We start from the raw sequence: 17,867 nt of genomic DNA, 5'->3' as shown, positions 1-17,867 counted from the left end.
TGAGCAAAGGTGCTTCTCCGGGGCCCTGAGACGCTGCGGAGCCCGGGGTCAGCCTGGCGAGGCTGCTGGCTCCTGCCTTTTCTCCGCGGCTGCCATTTCAGCCCCCTCCTCCAGGCAGGAGGAGCGCTCTCCTGAGGAGGCAACACCAGCTGTGGGCCCACAGCCCGACAAAGGGATCTAGGACTTCAGCTCAACCTCCAGGCCTTGCCCACCAGGTGGGGAAACAGAGTTCTCACGGGCACTTGTGAGGAGAAGCTGGGGCTCTGCCCAAGCAAGAACGGGGGTCTCCCTCCTCCCCTAGAAGACAGGAGGTCCTGTGACTGAGGCCCCCCTCCGCTCCTGGGCTGGGGGCTCTAGTGGGGCCAGGACAGCCTGGAGCTAGCTCCCCAGGAGCTGGTACCCCCACCCCTGCACCCCTCTGGGCTGGCTCCACGCGGGCCCCCGTGCCGTGGTACTGCATGCAGAGGGCACCCCAGCACCTGCCACGATGGGGGGCGGCAGGGCTGGCCGAGCTCCGGGGAAGGCAGGAGGCGGAGAGCGTGGGCCTGAGAGGCCCGGAGCTGCCTCCTCTCTGGCCCTGAGGCCTGGGGCCGGGGGCCCAAAGCTGGCTGGCTGTAGCCGCTCCCTAGAAGAGAGGGTGCCGCTGGTGGCCCGGGGAGGCAGAGAGGGTGACCATGGGACTTCGGACAGCCTGGTCTTCTCCTGGGCGACATGGGGCCCACGGTAAGGATCCCGTGCACTGTCTGGCCGGGATTTGGCGTCCGTGGTGGCTGTGTGGTCACAGCTTCCGAGGCTCAGGGTCGTCAGGGCAGAGCTGGAACCCAGACACCCACCCTTCTCCAGCGATCTAGGAACCCCCAGTCCCGGGGTACCCCCGAAGCCCCCAGTCCTTGTGCTCACGCAGCGCGGCTCGTGAGCCCACGGGCCTCTGGGCGTGCTGCAGGGGTGGGCCGGGAAGGAGCTCCTCGCTACCTCCGCCCCAGTGAGCTGGTCTCGGCAGCCTAACAGCCCCCCGAACGGCGTTGGCAGACACACAGGGACACACCCCCTGCTCCACTGGAGCACAGAAAACATTCATTAAGCATTTTAGAGGACAAGGGCACAAAGAAAAACACTCATTAGAAGCAGAAATAGTTTCCAAATGAGCCATACAGAATCTGCTGGAAAGTCTAGCCTGAAAGGGGGCCTGTTCTCCTTGGGGTTGTGGATGGGTGAGAAACGCCCAAATGGATGGAAAGTGGGGGCCCAGGAAGGGGATGCGGGAGGCGGCAGGAAGGCCCTGTGCCTGAGCGCGAGAAGATTCCCAAGCAGGAGAGTCTGTGGGCGGCAGGGACGGAGGCCGAGACCCTGCCGTGTGGCTCACCCTGGGAGCAGCCCCGCCTCGGGAGTAGCCACGTGACCTCCGGCCCTCAGCAAGGCTCAGGGTCGGGGCGACTGCAGGGGAAACCGTGTTCAGGCCCTTGGAGGCAGAAGCAAGGAGTCAGGAGGCCTGACCCCAGCCGGCTCCGTCGCTGACCAGCTGGGTGACCCTGCGTCTGGCCCTGTCCTCTCTGGGCCTCTCTGTCTAGGAAATGCAGCGGCTGAGCTCAGGGGAGCCTATGGGTCTTGCCAGCTGTGACGCAGGGAGGCTGGTGTGCAGATGATGTGGCCAAGGAGGTGTCCCAGCCAGTGGCCGTGGCTTCTCAAGGTCCCAGGGCAAATCCCCCAAAGGCCCTGACCCAGCTGGGCAGATGACTTCACGTGGTGCACACCAGTCATGACAATGACTTTATGAACCTTGGGGCCTCACTCCCCTCCACTCTGGGGGAAGGGTCTGGCTCCTCACTTGTCTCCCTGCTCACATCTTAAAGTGTTTATTAGCAATGGAGAGAGGGCAAGGTAGCTCCCTCCCCTGGAAACCAGGTCACTCCAAAACTTTTAGGGCTGCCCCTTGAACAAACTCTCCCTTACCCAGAAGCCCTCCTTCCCCTCCCTGCTCCCTCCAATCCCCTTCCTCTCGCCTCTTGTCCCCCAGCCCCTCACACCCTGCTTGCTGTGAGGGGGCGTGGCCAGCAGCTGGTGGCTTCAGGGGACCAGGCCTGCTTCCCAGGAGCCCGGGAGGGTTGCGGGTGGCCTGCTTCCTTGGCTCCTACCGCAGCCCCTGCCCTGACATCTTCACTCCCCCTAGTCCTTTTTCCTGGTAATTGGTGTCAGAGACAAACTTGGGCCAATTTCCATCTGGGCCAGTGTCTCGTGGCTTCTTTCCTGTTTAATATCAGAGAAATTAAACCTGGCCACACCATCATTATCCTGGTGTTGTAATTAGCACTGGAACAAATTGCCCTGAGCAGCGCCGGCTGCCGCAGTGGCTCATGGGCTCGTGGGGGACGGGCGCCCTGCTAATTGCTTTGGCCTTCGCTCCTCAACCTGCTACTGCCCAGCACGTACTGGGGAGCAGGACCCCCCACCCCTGTGTACGTCCCCTCCTGTCACCTGCTCACGGAAACAAGGGCGACGCTCTGGAGTGACAACTCCCTGGGGCTGGAAAGAGAAAATAAGGGGGCCCAGATCTACCCTTAAGAAACCAGTTCCTGTGATACTGGCCTTTGGGGAGAAGGGGTCCCCAGCCAGCTGGAAGTCACAAACCCAGCCGGCCATGAATCACCCCAGGTATGTCTCTAGCACATAGTGGCCAGGACCAAAGCACAGGGGAGGGGAGGGCTGGGACAGCTGTCAGCCCCCTCAGCACTCCCTGACCCCCAGTTCTCTCCCGGCCCCAGAAACAAGGCAGGAGTGGCCCAATCTGAGTGAGTGGATTCCAGCTTGGAGGGGTAATGAGCTCACACCCCATGGCTGCCCACTAGTGTCTGATTCTAGGAAAGTAAATTTAGTGGAATTAAAAAGCCACCAGCCCATGATGGGATGTGAGGAGACAAGAGGAGGTGTGGGTGTGGGAGGGCAGGCCTGGAGGAGGGAGCACCCCTGAGGAGCAGAGAGCTGGGCTGCAGGGGAAGCCGGCTGGCAGGAAGCCGGCCAGGGCACTGCTGCAACAGAGGGCAGTGGTCAGGCCGGGAATCAGGAGAGTGTGCCCAAGACGTGTCTTGATAGGCCATGAAACAGTAAAGGAAAAAAGCCAAAACGGGCCCTGGGGCCTTTGGAGGCCCGGGAAGGAGTTGACCGGGCTGCAGGCTGCTCAGGGTGAAAAGATTTCTCGGCAGCCAGAGTATGACCCCGGGGACAAAAGGACAGGCTCCCGCTGCATCCGATCCCTGCTCTCAAGGTGGGAGCCCCACACTCCACCCCTGCAGCCAGGTAGAAGAGAAAACCTTTCGCGTTAAGACGAAAAGCATCATCCCATGACCATGCGGGAGGCCCCTTTCACAACAACGCGAGGCCGAGCAATTAGGAAACCGGTCCTTCTAGGCCAGCCTCCTGGGGAGACAAACCCCGGAAACTGACAAGAGGGCAAGATGTCAGGGAAGCCGTGTCTTTGCAAATCAGCACATCCTTGGACAGTCTCAGGCATCATCCGCTAATGAACTTGCTGAACCACAGACAATTATTTCTGGAACTAAGGGAGAAGGGCAAGGGCTTGGAGGCAGGGGCTGGGCTGAACCTCCATGTCCACACCGAGATGGCTCTGGGCCGAGATGCCTTCCAGGCCACCTTCCTGGGGACCAGTGGCCCCTCTGCCCTCTGGCACGTGCAGCCCTCTGCTCCCTGAATGCACGCCGTGGCATTGGGAGCTTGTTTTCCAATCTGCCAGACCCCTCCCAACCGCACTGCTGAACCAGGGAGATCCTCCAGCCCCTGGGGCCCAGGGGTTGGCTAACTTGAACCTCGATGGGTGCAGAAAGTGGAACCACAACGGGAAAGGTTAGAAGCCACAAGACCTGGGGAGAGGCAGTAGGAGGAAATCGGGGCAGTGGTGCCTGGCCCACGGGGGCTGGGGCCCACAGAGAGTGGCTGCAGATCAGAGGACCCCTGTCCAGCCCGGCGGATGGATCCCTCGGACCTTCCCACTCACACGGGAGCACCCTCTCCTCGGCAGGATGACCACCGATGACCACCAGCTGGGGAGAGGCTGGGCGGCCATGACGCCGAGCCCGGCCTGACCCAGCCAACTGCACACAAGCACCCCGGACACAGAGCTGAGAGCCAGGCCACCCTGATGGGGCCTGGGGGCTCCTCCACCCCCTTCTCCGTCCCACGGCAGGGCAGACATCACAAATTGACTACCGGGCTCCTTCCTGCAGAGCCGCGGGCTCCTCCTCTCCCAACAACCATTCCAATCAATCCGACTGTCACTGGCGTGCCTCCGAGAGCCGATTTTCCACCAGCGCCAATGACCGACTAACCCGCAAGAGAAAATGAATGTGCAGCTCTCAGCCCACAGGCAATTTGCAGTCAGGAGCAGGATGCTCAGCCTTCCTTCTGTCCTCATCAAGAGGAAACTGAGGCACCCCGGAAGCCCCTGGTGGGGCTTTATTCTCCTGGGGCAGGAAAGACCGGCCCCCCCACCAGGCTTCTCCCCTTCCTGGCACCTGACGACGCACCAGGCCAGCCACACACCGACACCCCGAGGAAAGCTCGCCGGGGCGCCTCGGCCCCAAGCCGCTGCACACAGGAGCCCCACGCCCGCGCAGCTCCCACAGACATTCCCCAGCACCAGAGACGGAAGAAGAATCTCCCAGCCACCTACCTGAAGGAGCCAGTAGCACCTCCGGTGGAAGGTGGGGATGATGGAGGAATGGACATAGCAGCCGTACAAGCACTAGGGAGAGAGGAAAAACGAGAATTCAGTTGGAAAGAGGGAAGGAAGGAAGGAAGAAAGACGGCGCAACAGAGGAGGAAGGAGAAAGGGTCACGGACACTGCCGGCGCCCTGGGAGGCTGAGCACGGACGCCTCTGGGCCTGGCTCCAGGGCCGGGCCTGGGTCCGTATCTAAGAAGCACAGCTGGGAAAGGCTAGCGGGCAGACACTGATGGACAGCTGGGGTGCTGTCCCTCTGGGGGGCCTTGGAGGCATGTGAGAACCCAGAAAAGCCGGGGACCAGGGGAATGCACATACGTATACATTTTGCCTATAATTATAGGGGCTTGGAGTTACCCTGAAGTTCATTCACAGAGCCTAGGTTAAGACCCCTCGGTGTACAGGGAGGGTCTGAATGTATCTGGAATTGATTCAAACATGCACGCACGCACACATGCACACTCACGCACACACACCACACTCCAGATCTTTCCTGGTCAAGGGCATCATGCCAGGCAGGCGAGGCAGCCCTGGCTGGCGGGACCTCTGAAGCTAGTGGCGGATGGGTGGGGGGCAACGCCTCCTAGGACTGACCTCCAGAGGCTGAGAGGCCCCTCGTGCACACCCCACTTGCTGGCTTTTATTTAGTTTGTTCATTCATATTTTTTGTTTGTTGTAAGGTTAAAGCTACATTTTTGGCAGATGGATCTGGAGAATCAGGTGGGGGTGTGTGGGGAGGGGGGGACAGTGAGGAGGGACACTTGGACCCGGGTGGCTGGAGCTTCCCCATGTATATGCACACAGCACTGGACACTGTGGGGACAGGCTTGTAGGCGGAGGTGGGGAACAGGGACCAGTAAGGAGAACGGTCCTTCAGGTGCCTCTCAAAACCCAACTCTGAGAGTCTCAGGGGGACAGGATTTTGCCTTTTCTTTTGTAGCCTCCAATTCCAAACCAGAATGCTCTCTTTCCATCTCCTGCAGAGTTGCCCTGGCTTCCCAAAGCACACATTCCTGAATCGGTGGGGCAGAAGGCGAAGGCAGGGCCCCAGAGCCTCGCAGGCCAAGGATGAGCAAGGTCTCCCCTTGACCTCTCATTGCTCATTCGAACCTCACCATAGCGCCCTCATCCCCGCCCGCCCCCCCCCCCCCCCCGGGGCTGGTTCTTCTAGGAGTCTGTTCAAGCCCTGCCTGTCTGATTAGCAGAGTTGAAAGAGAAATCAGTTTGGACTATGGGATTCTGGCTGTAAGAAAATCAGATTTCCAATATGTTAGAACTTTTACAGATCGCTGTCAGCTGGGACTAAACCCTGTATAAACCAACCAAACAAAGCGGAAATTAATTTAAACGATTCCTTGCAATTCTTGCCCACAAAAATGTACTTATTATTAAGAAGGCAATATTCTTTCCTGACTTTTCTGGTTTTGAATACACTGCGTTTTCTTTTTTTACTTTTATTTTCGATTACTCACTTCTTCTTGCCGAAGGAGAGCCCTGTTTGGACAGTTCCTGTGAGTGTTTGTTTGCCATGAATGAGCAGCCCACCTGCAACTTTAATCAGCTTTTTTCCTTTGGAATTTGCACATTCTCATGGGCAGTTTCATTACTTTTACTCGTGTAATGAGCCAAATGGAGAGAGACATAAATTGTTGAGAGAAGAACTCTCTCCTGTCTCTTTGAAATAAAAGGCTGCACATCTGCTTTTTCCCACTGTTCGTTCCTCTTGAGGGTTTGCAGACTTCCCCCCCTTCACCTGTCTCCTTTTCTTTCCACTGCTTTTTCTCGAACTTGAAAAGAACGTGGTTGATGGGCAACTCCATTCCCCGCCCCCCCGCCTCCCCGTTCACTGCTTATCTGCCCGGGTTGAGCTGCAGCCCAACACCTACTGTGTATCCCTTCTGAGAGCCCACAGGAAGGAGACAGCACATGCCCGCTCTCCCCTGAGCCACCCCAGCACCTGTGGGCAACCTGCCTGCCCAGAACTGCCCAGCACCATCCAATAAGCAGGATGATGATAAGAAGAAACATCGCTGTTTCTACAACAAGGCTCATGCATTTGAATCAGAGGAATGCCCAGGGCCTCACTCAGAACCTAGTCACTCTGTTTTTAGATATGACTCTAACCACCCTGGTGATCCGATGTCTCTGGTCTCCACAGATGAGAAGCATGATCTAGGAAGGCTGGAGAGAGGAAAAGCAGACCCCTGGCAAGAGCGAACCATGTCAAATAGCATCCAGGGAGGAAGGAAAAACCTCCAGAGAGCCCCAAGGACTCAAGGAGCCCAAGGACATTGACCCCCTCCCCATGTTGCCTAGCTCCCCATGACCTCCCCATGACGCTGGGTCACCCCCCTGGCTCCCTGCCCATCTGTAGTCCCAGAGGCAGGGAGCCTCATATCCTCTGAATGAAGATGGCTAACAACCGCCCCACCGGTCTCCACAGGAAAGTACTGGAAAGACCTGAAGTCAGTAAATATCTCATTTTTGCTTGTGGTATTCTGAAGGCCCGGGTCTTTAAACCACGTACTAGAAAACCATCCTGGAAAATGGCTCCACATTTAGTGCTTAAAGGGCAAAGCTTCAGTTTTAGGGAACTCTGAGTTGTGTTGAGTAGCTGGTTTACTGTGCTTATGGGGAAGGAAGCTTCCAGCAATCCACCCTTGGTGAGCTGGAGTCGGCAAAGAGGGGCTTCTGGAAAAACAGGTCCTACTTGGGGTGGGGGACCTGCTGGGAGGGTCCTTGTCCTTCTAGGCTGTGAAAAGGGCACCTTCCTCCTCCTGTCTCGTGGGTGGCTGTGAGGGTCAAGAGCTGATGCCCAGGTGGGATGCCCAGGAGAATCCCAGAGGACAGTGGGAGAGGGGGCCGGAGGGGCTGGGGGCTTTAAGATGAGCACGGTTGAGTGAGGGAAGAGTGGGGGAAGGAGTGTCAGTCCAGCAGCAGGAAAAGCAGCTGGGGACGGGAGGTGAGACAGAGGCTGGCTTGAGGATGATGGGAGGGATTAGAGTATGACAGGCAAGGCCAGGCATGGGGAGGGCCCAGGTCGGGGAGGTCAGGTCTGCTCACAATAGCCGTGGGGGCCACAGCCAGGAGCTTGACTTTGTCCTGGGACATCATGATCAGATCTGCCTTTCGGGAGACCACAGCGTGGTCGGGGAACAGAGCTGAGGAAGATGAGGGGCACGGGGCCAGCCCTGTGAGCCCGGAGGCCCACTGGCCCCGGATGGCGGTGGCAGCAGGACAGGTGTGGAGAAGTGGCCACGCTTGCCTGGTATAAGGACGACGCCCGGCCTCCAGGCTGCACACACAGGTGTGTGTGTGTTGGGGGGCGCAAGTGGTCCCGTGCCCCAGGACAGGAGACCCTGGGGGTGCAGCAGCCTGGTGGGGGAGAGGTTGATTTCACACTTCTGCTCAGTGGGGTTGAGGAGCTCGTAAGACATCCAAGTGGAGACACAGGGTGGAGTAAGGTGCTCGGTCTGGGTTGGAAGCAGCAATCGGGGCATAGGGACGGCGTTGGAAGGCAACAGAGAAGCCCGGAAGGGGGTGTCCATCCAGGCTGGCTTCTCCAGCACAGAGCCAAGCCTTCAAATGGTCAGAGCAGGGGTGAACTTGCCTACGCTCAGCACGTGACTGGCTTGGTTTGCCCTGGGACTGGCACCCTGGCCCTCTCCTCTTTCGTTCACGGTGCACCCCTGGCCAGCCCCACAGCCCTGATCCCAGACTCTCTTGCCAGGTCCCTTTGTCCCCATGTCCTCACTTTGCAGCTCTTCGTCCATGACAATGTCCTCACCAAGCCCCCTGGGATTAACTGCACACTATTTCACGAGGCAGCGTACCAAACCCATTCTTTTACCTACTAATCAAAAAAGCAATCAAGTTTATCTGTAGTGATCTGTGTTTTACAAACTCCTGGTGCTTTCTGATCAGGCCTGGGGCTCCCCTCGGGGCTCCGTGGGTTGAGCTTTTCGTTTGGGGGCCATGATGTGGTTTGGAGGGAGAGTCACTTCCCAGGGCTGGTGGATACACCTGTGTGTGCGTGCGTCAGCGTGAGGTGTGTGCACACAGGTATGGGGTGTGTGCAGGAAAGCGTGCTGTGAGCCCCTTGTTTATGTATGCACACAATGAGAGAAAAATAGAAAGCAACTAGCTATTTATAGGAAACTCGGGAGAACCTCACTCCTAGCTGGAAACAACTTTCAAATTCGTTATATTTGCGGGATTAAGGCCTGACAGCTTCCCTTGAACATGACAGCTGAGCAGGGAGGAATTTTTTTCTTAAATACTCAATATTGCTTTTATGACACTATGGGGCTTTTTTTTCCCCTTCTTAAATAAAAAGGAAAGATAAATTTACAGGGAAACCAATAGTAAACAGGAACTCCCTTTAACTCAAAATAAACGCTTCCTATAAAGAAGGGGCACATTGGCTGCAAATCTTCTCTGGAGGATTTCTCCCCAACAGACTCAGCTGCTGGGGGTCCCCCCACGTGCCAGACGGTCTGACAGGCCTCAATACCCGATGGCCTCAGTGGGCGAAAGAGGGGAGCACCTCTGCATGATAAGCAAAGCTTTATTGGTTGGAGTACTGGGACACCACCAGGTGCCCCTCCTTTCTGTCCAGCTCTCAATGGCTTCATGTGACCAGCCAATTCTCCACCTCTCCCTCCCTCCCTCTCCTCCTAGGAAAGGCTCAACCCTCTGTGGTCCCCTCCACTTTCTGATGGGGCTCCAGAACACGGATGCGCTGTCCCCAGGCTGACCTATGTCTCCCATTCCCGCACTTCCCTCCCGTGCTCCCACTCCTGTGCAACACCCAGCCCGAGTGCATCTAGGTCCTCCCTCTCCCAGGAAGCCCCTCCTGACCAGGCCAGTGGAAGGCGTCTAGGAAAGGGACTCCCAGGGTCCCGGCAGCCATGAGGCTGCGGATTCTGCCCCAGGTGTGATACACACCGTGACTGTCGTCTGCGGGCCTGTCTCCTATATCACAGGGCTGGCGCTTTCCGTAAAGGGCCAGATAGTAAATATTCTTGGCCTGTCAGTCAGACGGGCCTTTATAGGGCAAAATTAGCTTTGGATGATGGGTAAGCAAATGGGTGTGGCTGCATTCCCACAAAACCTTAATCACAGATATTGTAATTTCAATTGTGCATAATTTCACATGTCATGAATATTATTCTTAATTTTGATTTTTTCCCCCCAACCATTATAAAATATAAAAACCATTCTTAGCTCAAGCTGTACGAAAATAGGTGGTGGGCCATCTCTTGCCCGTGGGCCATAGTTTGCTAACCCTTGACCCACTGGATTAGGAAGAATGTGAATTGTATCGTCTTTTATAAAATTCCCCACAGTGATTTCCACATAGCAGATGCTCAATAAACTGAGTTTGATTTCCACGTGATGTGAATATCTAAGCAGGGCACAGAGGGAGCAGCAAAGACCTAAATGGGAAGGAACAGTCTACTCATTTAACAAATCCACACGACACAGGAGAGTACAGGCCAGGTCACAACCTCCCCCACCGTACACAGCAGCTTTCACAGAACCCGGATGTCCTTCAAACTGGACTTAATTGTAGTTGTTTGTTTTCTGGGCCTAAATGCCTCATACGTGATTAGCCGGCACTCAGGGATGGTGCGTGGACCAGAGCACTTCTTGGCACGTAGTAGATGCCCAAAGAAAACATGGCTTCCTCTACCTGTCAAGCACCTTATTATTAACTAAGCAGAATTTAGTGAGATAAGGTACAGAAAGCTGAAAGCACCTAGCTCAGTACTGGGGATGCATAGGTGTGTTGGCGCTTTCTCTCAGAGAAGCAAAACATCTCTGTGGCCATGGCTGCCAATGGAATTTCCCCACTGGAGCAAATATTTCATTCTGTTTCCTGGGACCTCCTCCCACAAGAAGCAGGGAAACCCCAAAGCCAAGGTTTGCTGTTGACCTCCCTCTCTGGGAAAGTAGGAGCCCGGCATCTTACTCCATGGGTCCCCAGCATTGTTCGCCAGGCCTCTAGAGTGACGGTATCCAATATGGCGGCCATGAGCCATGTGGGACTGTTCAAATTCAGTAGAAAGAAATAAAGTTGAAACTTCACTTCCCTAGTCACTAGCCTCACTTCAAGTGCTCAATGGCCACATGTAGTTAGAGGCTACCATGTGGGACAGCATGGAACATTCACTCTAGAGAACGAGAGTGGAGATCCAGTGCTGAGACGTCTGGCTGAGACTCTTGGAGCCTGAGACCCCAATGGCTGGGATCTGGGGAGCCGGGGTTTGGGGGAAGATGGCACATGGGGGTTGGGACTTTGGGATGTTGGCTCTACTTTGGGGAGTTGGGATGTCTGCAGGTGGGTATGTGCCATTCTATCTGGGCCAGCTTGAATCCGTCAGCAAGTGTCTCCCAGAGCCCCTGTGCCACCGCAGAAAAGCTCACTCCCCGCCTGTTCCCCACCTAGAGCCTTATCTAACACGGGCACAATACCCGCTGTGTCCTCAGACTGGGTGTCTATGGCACACGGCCACTTACAATCCCGAGAGCTGGGTTAGCTTATGGCGGCAGCCCCCATGCTCCCCCAGTGGCCTGCCCACCCCCTCCACTGGGGAGGTGATTGTCTGCACACAGGCAATCAGAGTGAAAATAGATTTTTAGGTGCCTGGTTTATCTCACACACTTGAATCTGATGTTCACATGACAAAGATGAATAGTTTTAAAAACGTGTCATGGTATAAAGGGGACAGAAGACAAAGAGATGATAGAAGGGAAGGGGGAATCCACCCAGAAGATAACAATTTAATCCTGCTCTGAAGTGATGAAGGCGTAAGGGGCCATTTGTTCAGAATATTCTGGGCAGGGGCAGGTGAGAGGCAGTGCCCGGGCAGATGGAATGACAGCCAGGCCCTCCAATAAAGGGCACCCAGGGCCGGGCTGGGCCTTGGCTCGGTTGTAAGAGGAGGGTGTGGAGCTGGATTCTCCCATAAACAAGTTCCCACTGTCGACTCTGTGCCTGTCCTGAGCCTGGGTCCTCCACGGTCCCCCAGTCTCCCCTGCGGAGAGAGGGAAAAGCAAACCAACAAAAACAGATCAAAACAGGCCTGATGCGAAGTGCAAAAGGTGTGATGGAGGCCAGGGGAGGGAATAGTCTCTTTCTCATGCTGATAGTCAACCAGGTCACTTAAGAGGAGGTGACATTTGTGAAGAGTCAGAAAGGGTGAGTAGCAGTAGGCTGGGGGATCACAGGTGGAAAAGGCCAGGGCAGGTGGACAAGAGAAGTATCTTAAGCAGAGGGATGAGTGGCCAAGTCTGTGAACCACAGACTGTTCTGCTGTACCCCCCATGGGACCTGTGATGAGCGGTCAGCAGATGGCCTTGCATCAAAGCTAAGGCCCTGTGATTTTCACGGCTCTGCCCTGCCGCACTGGCCCAGACTCTGCGTGTCAAAGCAGGTTTCCTGGAAGGACTGTGGGAGCTCTGAGAATTCGAGGCGCAAGTGCAGAAGCAGGATGAGAACTTCGGATCTGACCCCATCAGCTTTCCCTCCCTGCCTCTGACTCATCTCTCGTTGCTGCGTGTCTTCCTGGTGCTTTCTTCTCTCCCACTGCAGTTGGGCGGCTAGTGAGAGTCCCATCCTGCCAATGTGACTCCAGAGGAATGAAAGTATCTTGCCTACCTGGGCTGTGAGCCAGGGGCCCTGGGACTCTCAGGGGGCAGGAAGACACCTGAACAGGCAGAGCTGCAGGGCTCCCAGGAGGGGGTCAACATGGTTCCTTTGCTGCCAAACCTTTGACATCCTGGGACAAGCAGGTGCTCTCCAAGGAGCAGATGAAGGGAAAACCCTCCAGTACCTTCCAGATCTCCCCAGACATGGACTCTCTCCTGTCTCCCATCTCTAGCTCTACATCATCCTGCACAGAGACATCCTGGGGAAGGCTGAGGCTGGGCATGCTAGCAGTTTGTCCAAGGTCACATTGCTGGGAAGAGGCAGAGGGGGACTCCGACCCATGCTTGCCTGACCCTGTCCAGCAGGCCAGCCCCTGTTAGCTTCACTCAGGCGTTCATGCCAACGGCCGAGGGTCAGGCCTTCTGCAGGGCTTGCCTGCATCAGACAAAGGGGTGAAGTCCCAGGCTGCTCCCAGGACTGTCCTCACTGAAGGATTTGGTTTGTATTAATCTAAGATTAGACCAAATGATTCAATTCGCATGCTGCCTGCAAAAGCACTGGGGCCTCAGAACTTGTTAAATAGTGAATTGCTTTAAAATTAGTTTGAGCTAAATGGATTGCAGTCTGATTTGGCCTCCGGGTTGGGTGACAGGAGAGATCTGGAATATTAGATCATCACTGACCCGGTCTCCATCCTGGCCTCTCTCCTAAGATAGTCAGCAATGACATCTCCCAGTGCAGCGACCCCCGCCACAGCTGGGGACTGAGGCCAGAGAGCAAGGCAGCTGGCTGCGCCCCCCGACCTGACGGTGGTGGGTCACAGGGGCAGGTCCCAGCCATGGTCACGCTTAGGTTGCCCAGTGGGACCAGACCCCACCCTGGAGAAAGCCCCTTAGCCCTGCATCTTCTTGGCAGGGGGGAACCCTCTGGGCAGGGGTGGGCAGGCTCCCAAAGATTCATTTTCAAGGTCTTGAGGAACTCCTCCCTGAGATTGGCTACCTCCAGGCCTGGGATCCTGGTGGTTGGCTCTCCCAGGACATTAAATCGGTCTTTCTGCCAACTAATAGAGAGTCTCCTGTGCTTGGTGCTATGGGTGACCTGGGGGAGGGTAAAAGACCAGGGGCCTCTCCATTATCCTGGAAGGGGGTGGGAGGTGCCCTCTCTGCAGATGTGGGAGCTGGGGCTCAGAGATGCCAACTCCTTACCCAAGGTCGCAGGGACGTGTTAAAGCTGGAATCTGAACTCTGGGAATTGACGCCCATCTCACGGGAAGAAGTTTTGGTGCGCGCCCTGGAGGAACACAGGGGACCAGGTGGCCCAGCTTGGCTGTGGAGGTCGGGTCCCCAGAGCTGGAGGAATCAAGGGGCAGACAGAAACGGATGGGGCAGCAAATTTTGTAAGGCTGGTAACTCTCTGCCCCGACCCCCCAGACAGGCGGTGTGCAAGGGAGAGGGCCAGAATGGGGTGGTGCCTGGCAGGCCTGGGGCATGTGTGTCTCACACCCCATCACCTTGCAGACAGTTTTGTGGACCCCCAGACCCTAGGGACAGGAGTGCCCCTGGGCACCAGCATCAGCAGGAGCTCGGCGGAGGGGGTGCGCAGGGGTGGCAGCACCTTGGGCAAGCAGAGAGAGCCAAAGAGACCCTCTAGGTGGGGGCTCTGGGGGAAGGAAGAGGAGCCAATGTCCCCCTCCCCAGGCTTCAGGACCCCTGGGTCTGGGTGAGGAGTGGAGAGAGATGCTCAGAGGTGCTGTAGGTAGATCATGGAGAGGGAGGCTGCCCAACATCTCCACAGAAAATTCTAGATCATCTTTATAGCCCACAGGCCCTTTAGGTCTCTGGTAAAGGGACCTGAACGGGAAAATGAGCAGTAGAGGTCAGGGGGCAGCGTGAGCTCCGAGAAGCCCCCTCACCGCCAGTCTCTTCCAGGGACCAGGAAGGGGACGTCCTGCCCCAGGGTAAAGCATCACAGCCCGCTGGGTCCCCGCCTCGCGCTGGCACCCCTGTGCCCTCCCACCCCTCTGCTCTCCTGGGCCACCTCCCCCAGAGAGAGGCTGAGCGCTTGCAGGGCAGCACATCTGAATGGGGCCACCGCCTCCTAACTGCGCCATGAGTGAGAGGGGCAATAAAGACTAAATGAATTTTTAGATAAAAGGCATAAAAATCATGTTTAAAGATATAAATAAAATCCCTGGAGCTTTAGCTTTATTGTTTTTTTTTGGGTTCCAGGATTAATAAATTAGTGGGTATAAAATGGAGTAAGAGCTAAAAATCGATAATGAGGTAAATTTAGATTTAGGGAAGGAGGTGAGACGAGCCATGGCTCTCCAGCGGGGGGGGGGGGGGGGGGGCGGGGGGCTTAACTCTGGGGTCCTCCTGGCTGGCCTGTGGGCTCTGCTCTGGACTCCATGGCCAAGCGGAGGGACTTCTGCCGGGGGACCAGTCCAGGCACCTGGCCGCCCATACCTGCCTGCTTGCCCACCCTTGGGACCCTCAGCCAGGTGGGTGTGGGCTCCTGTCCATCCCCTGCCCTCACCAATCAGCTGCAGGAACGAGCCCTCCTGGGGCATTCCCATGTCTCAGAAATCCCTCCAGGCACCTGGTCCCGCAGGGGCCACTCCTCACTGAGTATGGCCCCGGTGGGCTGCCGGAGGGGACACTATCCTCTCTCCCTCCCCCACTCTGTTTCTCTGTCTCCGTCTCTCTAGGTACATACACACGTACTCTGACTCAGCTCCCTCCCCACACTCACGTTCTTGTTCTTTGAGCCTATTTATATATATATATATATAAATAAATCTGGGCTGTTTCTATTTCAAATACTTCCTAAAAGTACTGGGCATAAATAATAAATAAATAAAGTGAAATTTCCTTTCTCTCATCAAAGCGTATTGCTGAGACCTATTTCTTGGTGCCCTGCCAGTGGCTGGAACTGATCTAGAAAGTGCTTTATGGTGATCGTGGCCTCCCTCCTCTCCCTCTTCTGCTAGGAGCCGCGGAGCCCCGGCTGCGTACCAGGCACCCCGTTCTGAGGACTCCGATGAGGAAAATGAACTCCCACAAGTAACTCTTGGTCTAGTGCTCCCCTTGCCAAACAGCCTGTTGAGACTGACATGTCTTAACATGGCCTTGCACATTTTGGCCAAAGTGATCGCTGATGGGGGATGCTGAGCCTCTCGAGGGGGCCAGTGGCTACGTCCTTCGGCGTAGGGGTTTTCGGTGTCCGTTCCAGGTAGTTGGCCCTTGTCCTGACTCATGACCCATCCCGTGGTCCCTGTTCCCAGAAGGTGCAGGCACTTGGTAGATGTGGAAACCACCAGGACTCAGCTCCTAAGCCGCCCCCAGGTGGCGCGGAGGGTGAAGGGCTGCCCGCATATCAGCCCTTGCTCTAGAGCCTGCCCTGCTCGATCCTCTTGGGGTTGGAGTGCCTGGCGTTTCTGCTGTAATTATTGCTCTACTCCAGGGCCTTCGAGAACCCAGCTCTCAGCACTGCCCCAGCCGGGCACCCGTGACACCATCCAGGTAGTCACGGCACTCGGTCACACACATGGCTGTGGGCAGCAAGGGAGTCCAGGAAAGGGATTCTTGCTTAAAACAGGCCACGGGGTTTTGTTTATTAAGAAGGTGGAGGGAAATGCCAGGGCCCGAGTCCGTGGCCATGTTAATGGGAGGCTGGGCTCTCTGCCAAGACATTAAGTAGAATCGAATTCCTGAAACCAGCTTTAATCAGCAGATTTTTAAGGTTAGAATTACTCTCTCCTCTCAAAGCCTTGCCAAGGTTAATTTGGGCCTGAGCATGCAGAATTAATGGGCTGGACAGAGGGAATTGGCCTTTTCCCTATTTTTTCTCAAGTCCACAAAAACATCACTACAAATAGAGGGGGCAGCAGGGAAGAGCCCTCCAGTGAAGGGAGCACTCCTAGCATCAGGCAATCGTTCCGGGGACCTGTGTTAGAAACGCACCCAAATGGGATTACGCCAACTGGCCGGCTCCAGCCAAAGGGAGACGACGGGAGGGGTGGCAAGTCTGGTTGTCCTGGGAACATAAGGGAGGTACTGAGCAGGGTATGAACCTGATCCTAAGGAGGCTTAGGATGCCCCAGGAAGTCCTGAGCCATGCCCCTTCCCCGAGAAACAAATGTGCTGGAAACACTGTGGACGGCCTACCCTCACCAGGCCCTGCTGTCAGTGCCTCCAAGCGCCTGGGCATATGGGACACCCCCCGCGGCCCTAGGGGCACTCAGCAGCCGTATGGACCTCAGCCACTAGGTGCCCTGAGCTTCAGTTTTCTCATCCATATAATGGAAATAATAATGATGATAGTGACAGGAGTGAGGCTTGAATAGTACCAGCCATACAAGGAGGTACCTGTGGTTTCACAGGAGGAGGGCTCCATGACTTTGGACGAGAGCCCTCCTTCCTTTGAATACAGGGTGATGAGGAATGCTGGCTTTCGTGGGAGAGCAGGGGGAGGAGGGGACGTCCCGGAGGAGCCTTCTGTCCTCCGGGGCACCTCTGGAGGAGGACCGAGTGGGGGGGGCAGAGGCCCCTCCCTGCCCTTCCTGATCTGCCCCTGGGGCAGGGTATGGGCACGGGAGCCAGACCTGGGCTGGAAACGCAGGGGCACTTCTTAAAACACGCAGAGAGCTGGGAAGGCATAGGGGTGGGTGGTGGGGGGCTTGGTCTCCTTGAATCTCAATGTCCTTATTAGTAGAGGGTGGGTACTGAGGACCCAGATCTTGCAGGTTTGTTGGATCGAATGAGGATTAGATGACAACATGTTTTCTGTGACTGGAGCACAGGAGGTCTTCGTCAGTTTCCCCAGGTACACCCTCCTCCTGGAATGGGAGGATGGTATCCCCATTCCACAGCGGGGACACCCCTTCTCCACCATAGACCCAGTGTGGTCTCCCACTCACTCTCCTTGCTCCCCAACACACGCAGTGCCCTCCACCAGCTTCAGTCCCTTGAATGGTGTGGGCCTTTTGTGTCTGGAGCCCGGAGGCCTATTCACAAATCTCTTTTGACCCGCTAGAGAAGCGGTGGCCCATCCCTCCAAAAGCTAAACACGGAATTACCATACAACCTAGCAATTCCCAAAGAATTCCAAACACCCACTCAGACCCGCACACGCACCGTGCTCGCCGCCGAGCTCCTCACAAAGATGAAGCAGCCCACGCGGCCATCCACGGACGGGTGATAAAATGGGACAGAGCCGCACAGTGCAACACTGTTCGGCCCTAAGAAGGAATGAAGCGCTGACGCACACTGCAGCAGGCAGGAACCTTGAAAACACTGTGTGGAGTGAGAGAACCAGACCTGAAAGGCCACATACTATACGATTCCTCTGCAGGAAATCTCCAGAGTAGGCAAATGCATGCAGTCAGAAAGCAGCTTCAGTAGGGGCGGGGGGAGAAGGAAAGGGGGTTTCTCCTTGGTGGGGGACGGAAACATTTTGAAACGAGATAGAGGGGATGGTTGCA

At 56.2% G+C, this 17,867-nt stretch overlaps 1 protein-coding gene across 1 annotated transcript in view; it reads right to left on the bottom strand.

The window, feature by feature from the left end:
* The window catches only part of CAMTA1 (calmodulin binding transcription activator 1), an 841,075-nt gene that overhangs the window by 231,056 nt on the left and 592,152 nt on the right, over positions 1 to 17,867 (bottom strand). Inside the window, exon 6 of the mRNA XM_044913866.1 lies at positions 4,682 to 4,753. Within this exon, the coding sequence (XP_044769801.1) occupies positions 4,682 to 4,753 (72 nt within the window). The remainder of the gene's footprint in view (positions 1 to 4,681; positions 4,754 to 17,867) is intronic.

Source organism: Neomonachus schauinslandi, chromosome 4, assembly GCF_002201575.2.
Source record: "Neomonachus schauinslandi chromosome 4, ASM220157v2, whole genome shotgun sequence".
NCBI classification, from domain to species: domain Eukaryota; kingdom Metazoa; phylum Chordata; class Mammalia; order Carnivora; family Phocidae; genus Neomonachus; species Neomonachus schauinslandi.
This window is presented reverse-complemented; position numbering and strand designations above follow the sequence as displayed.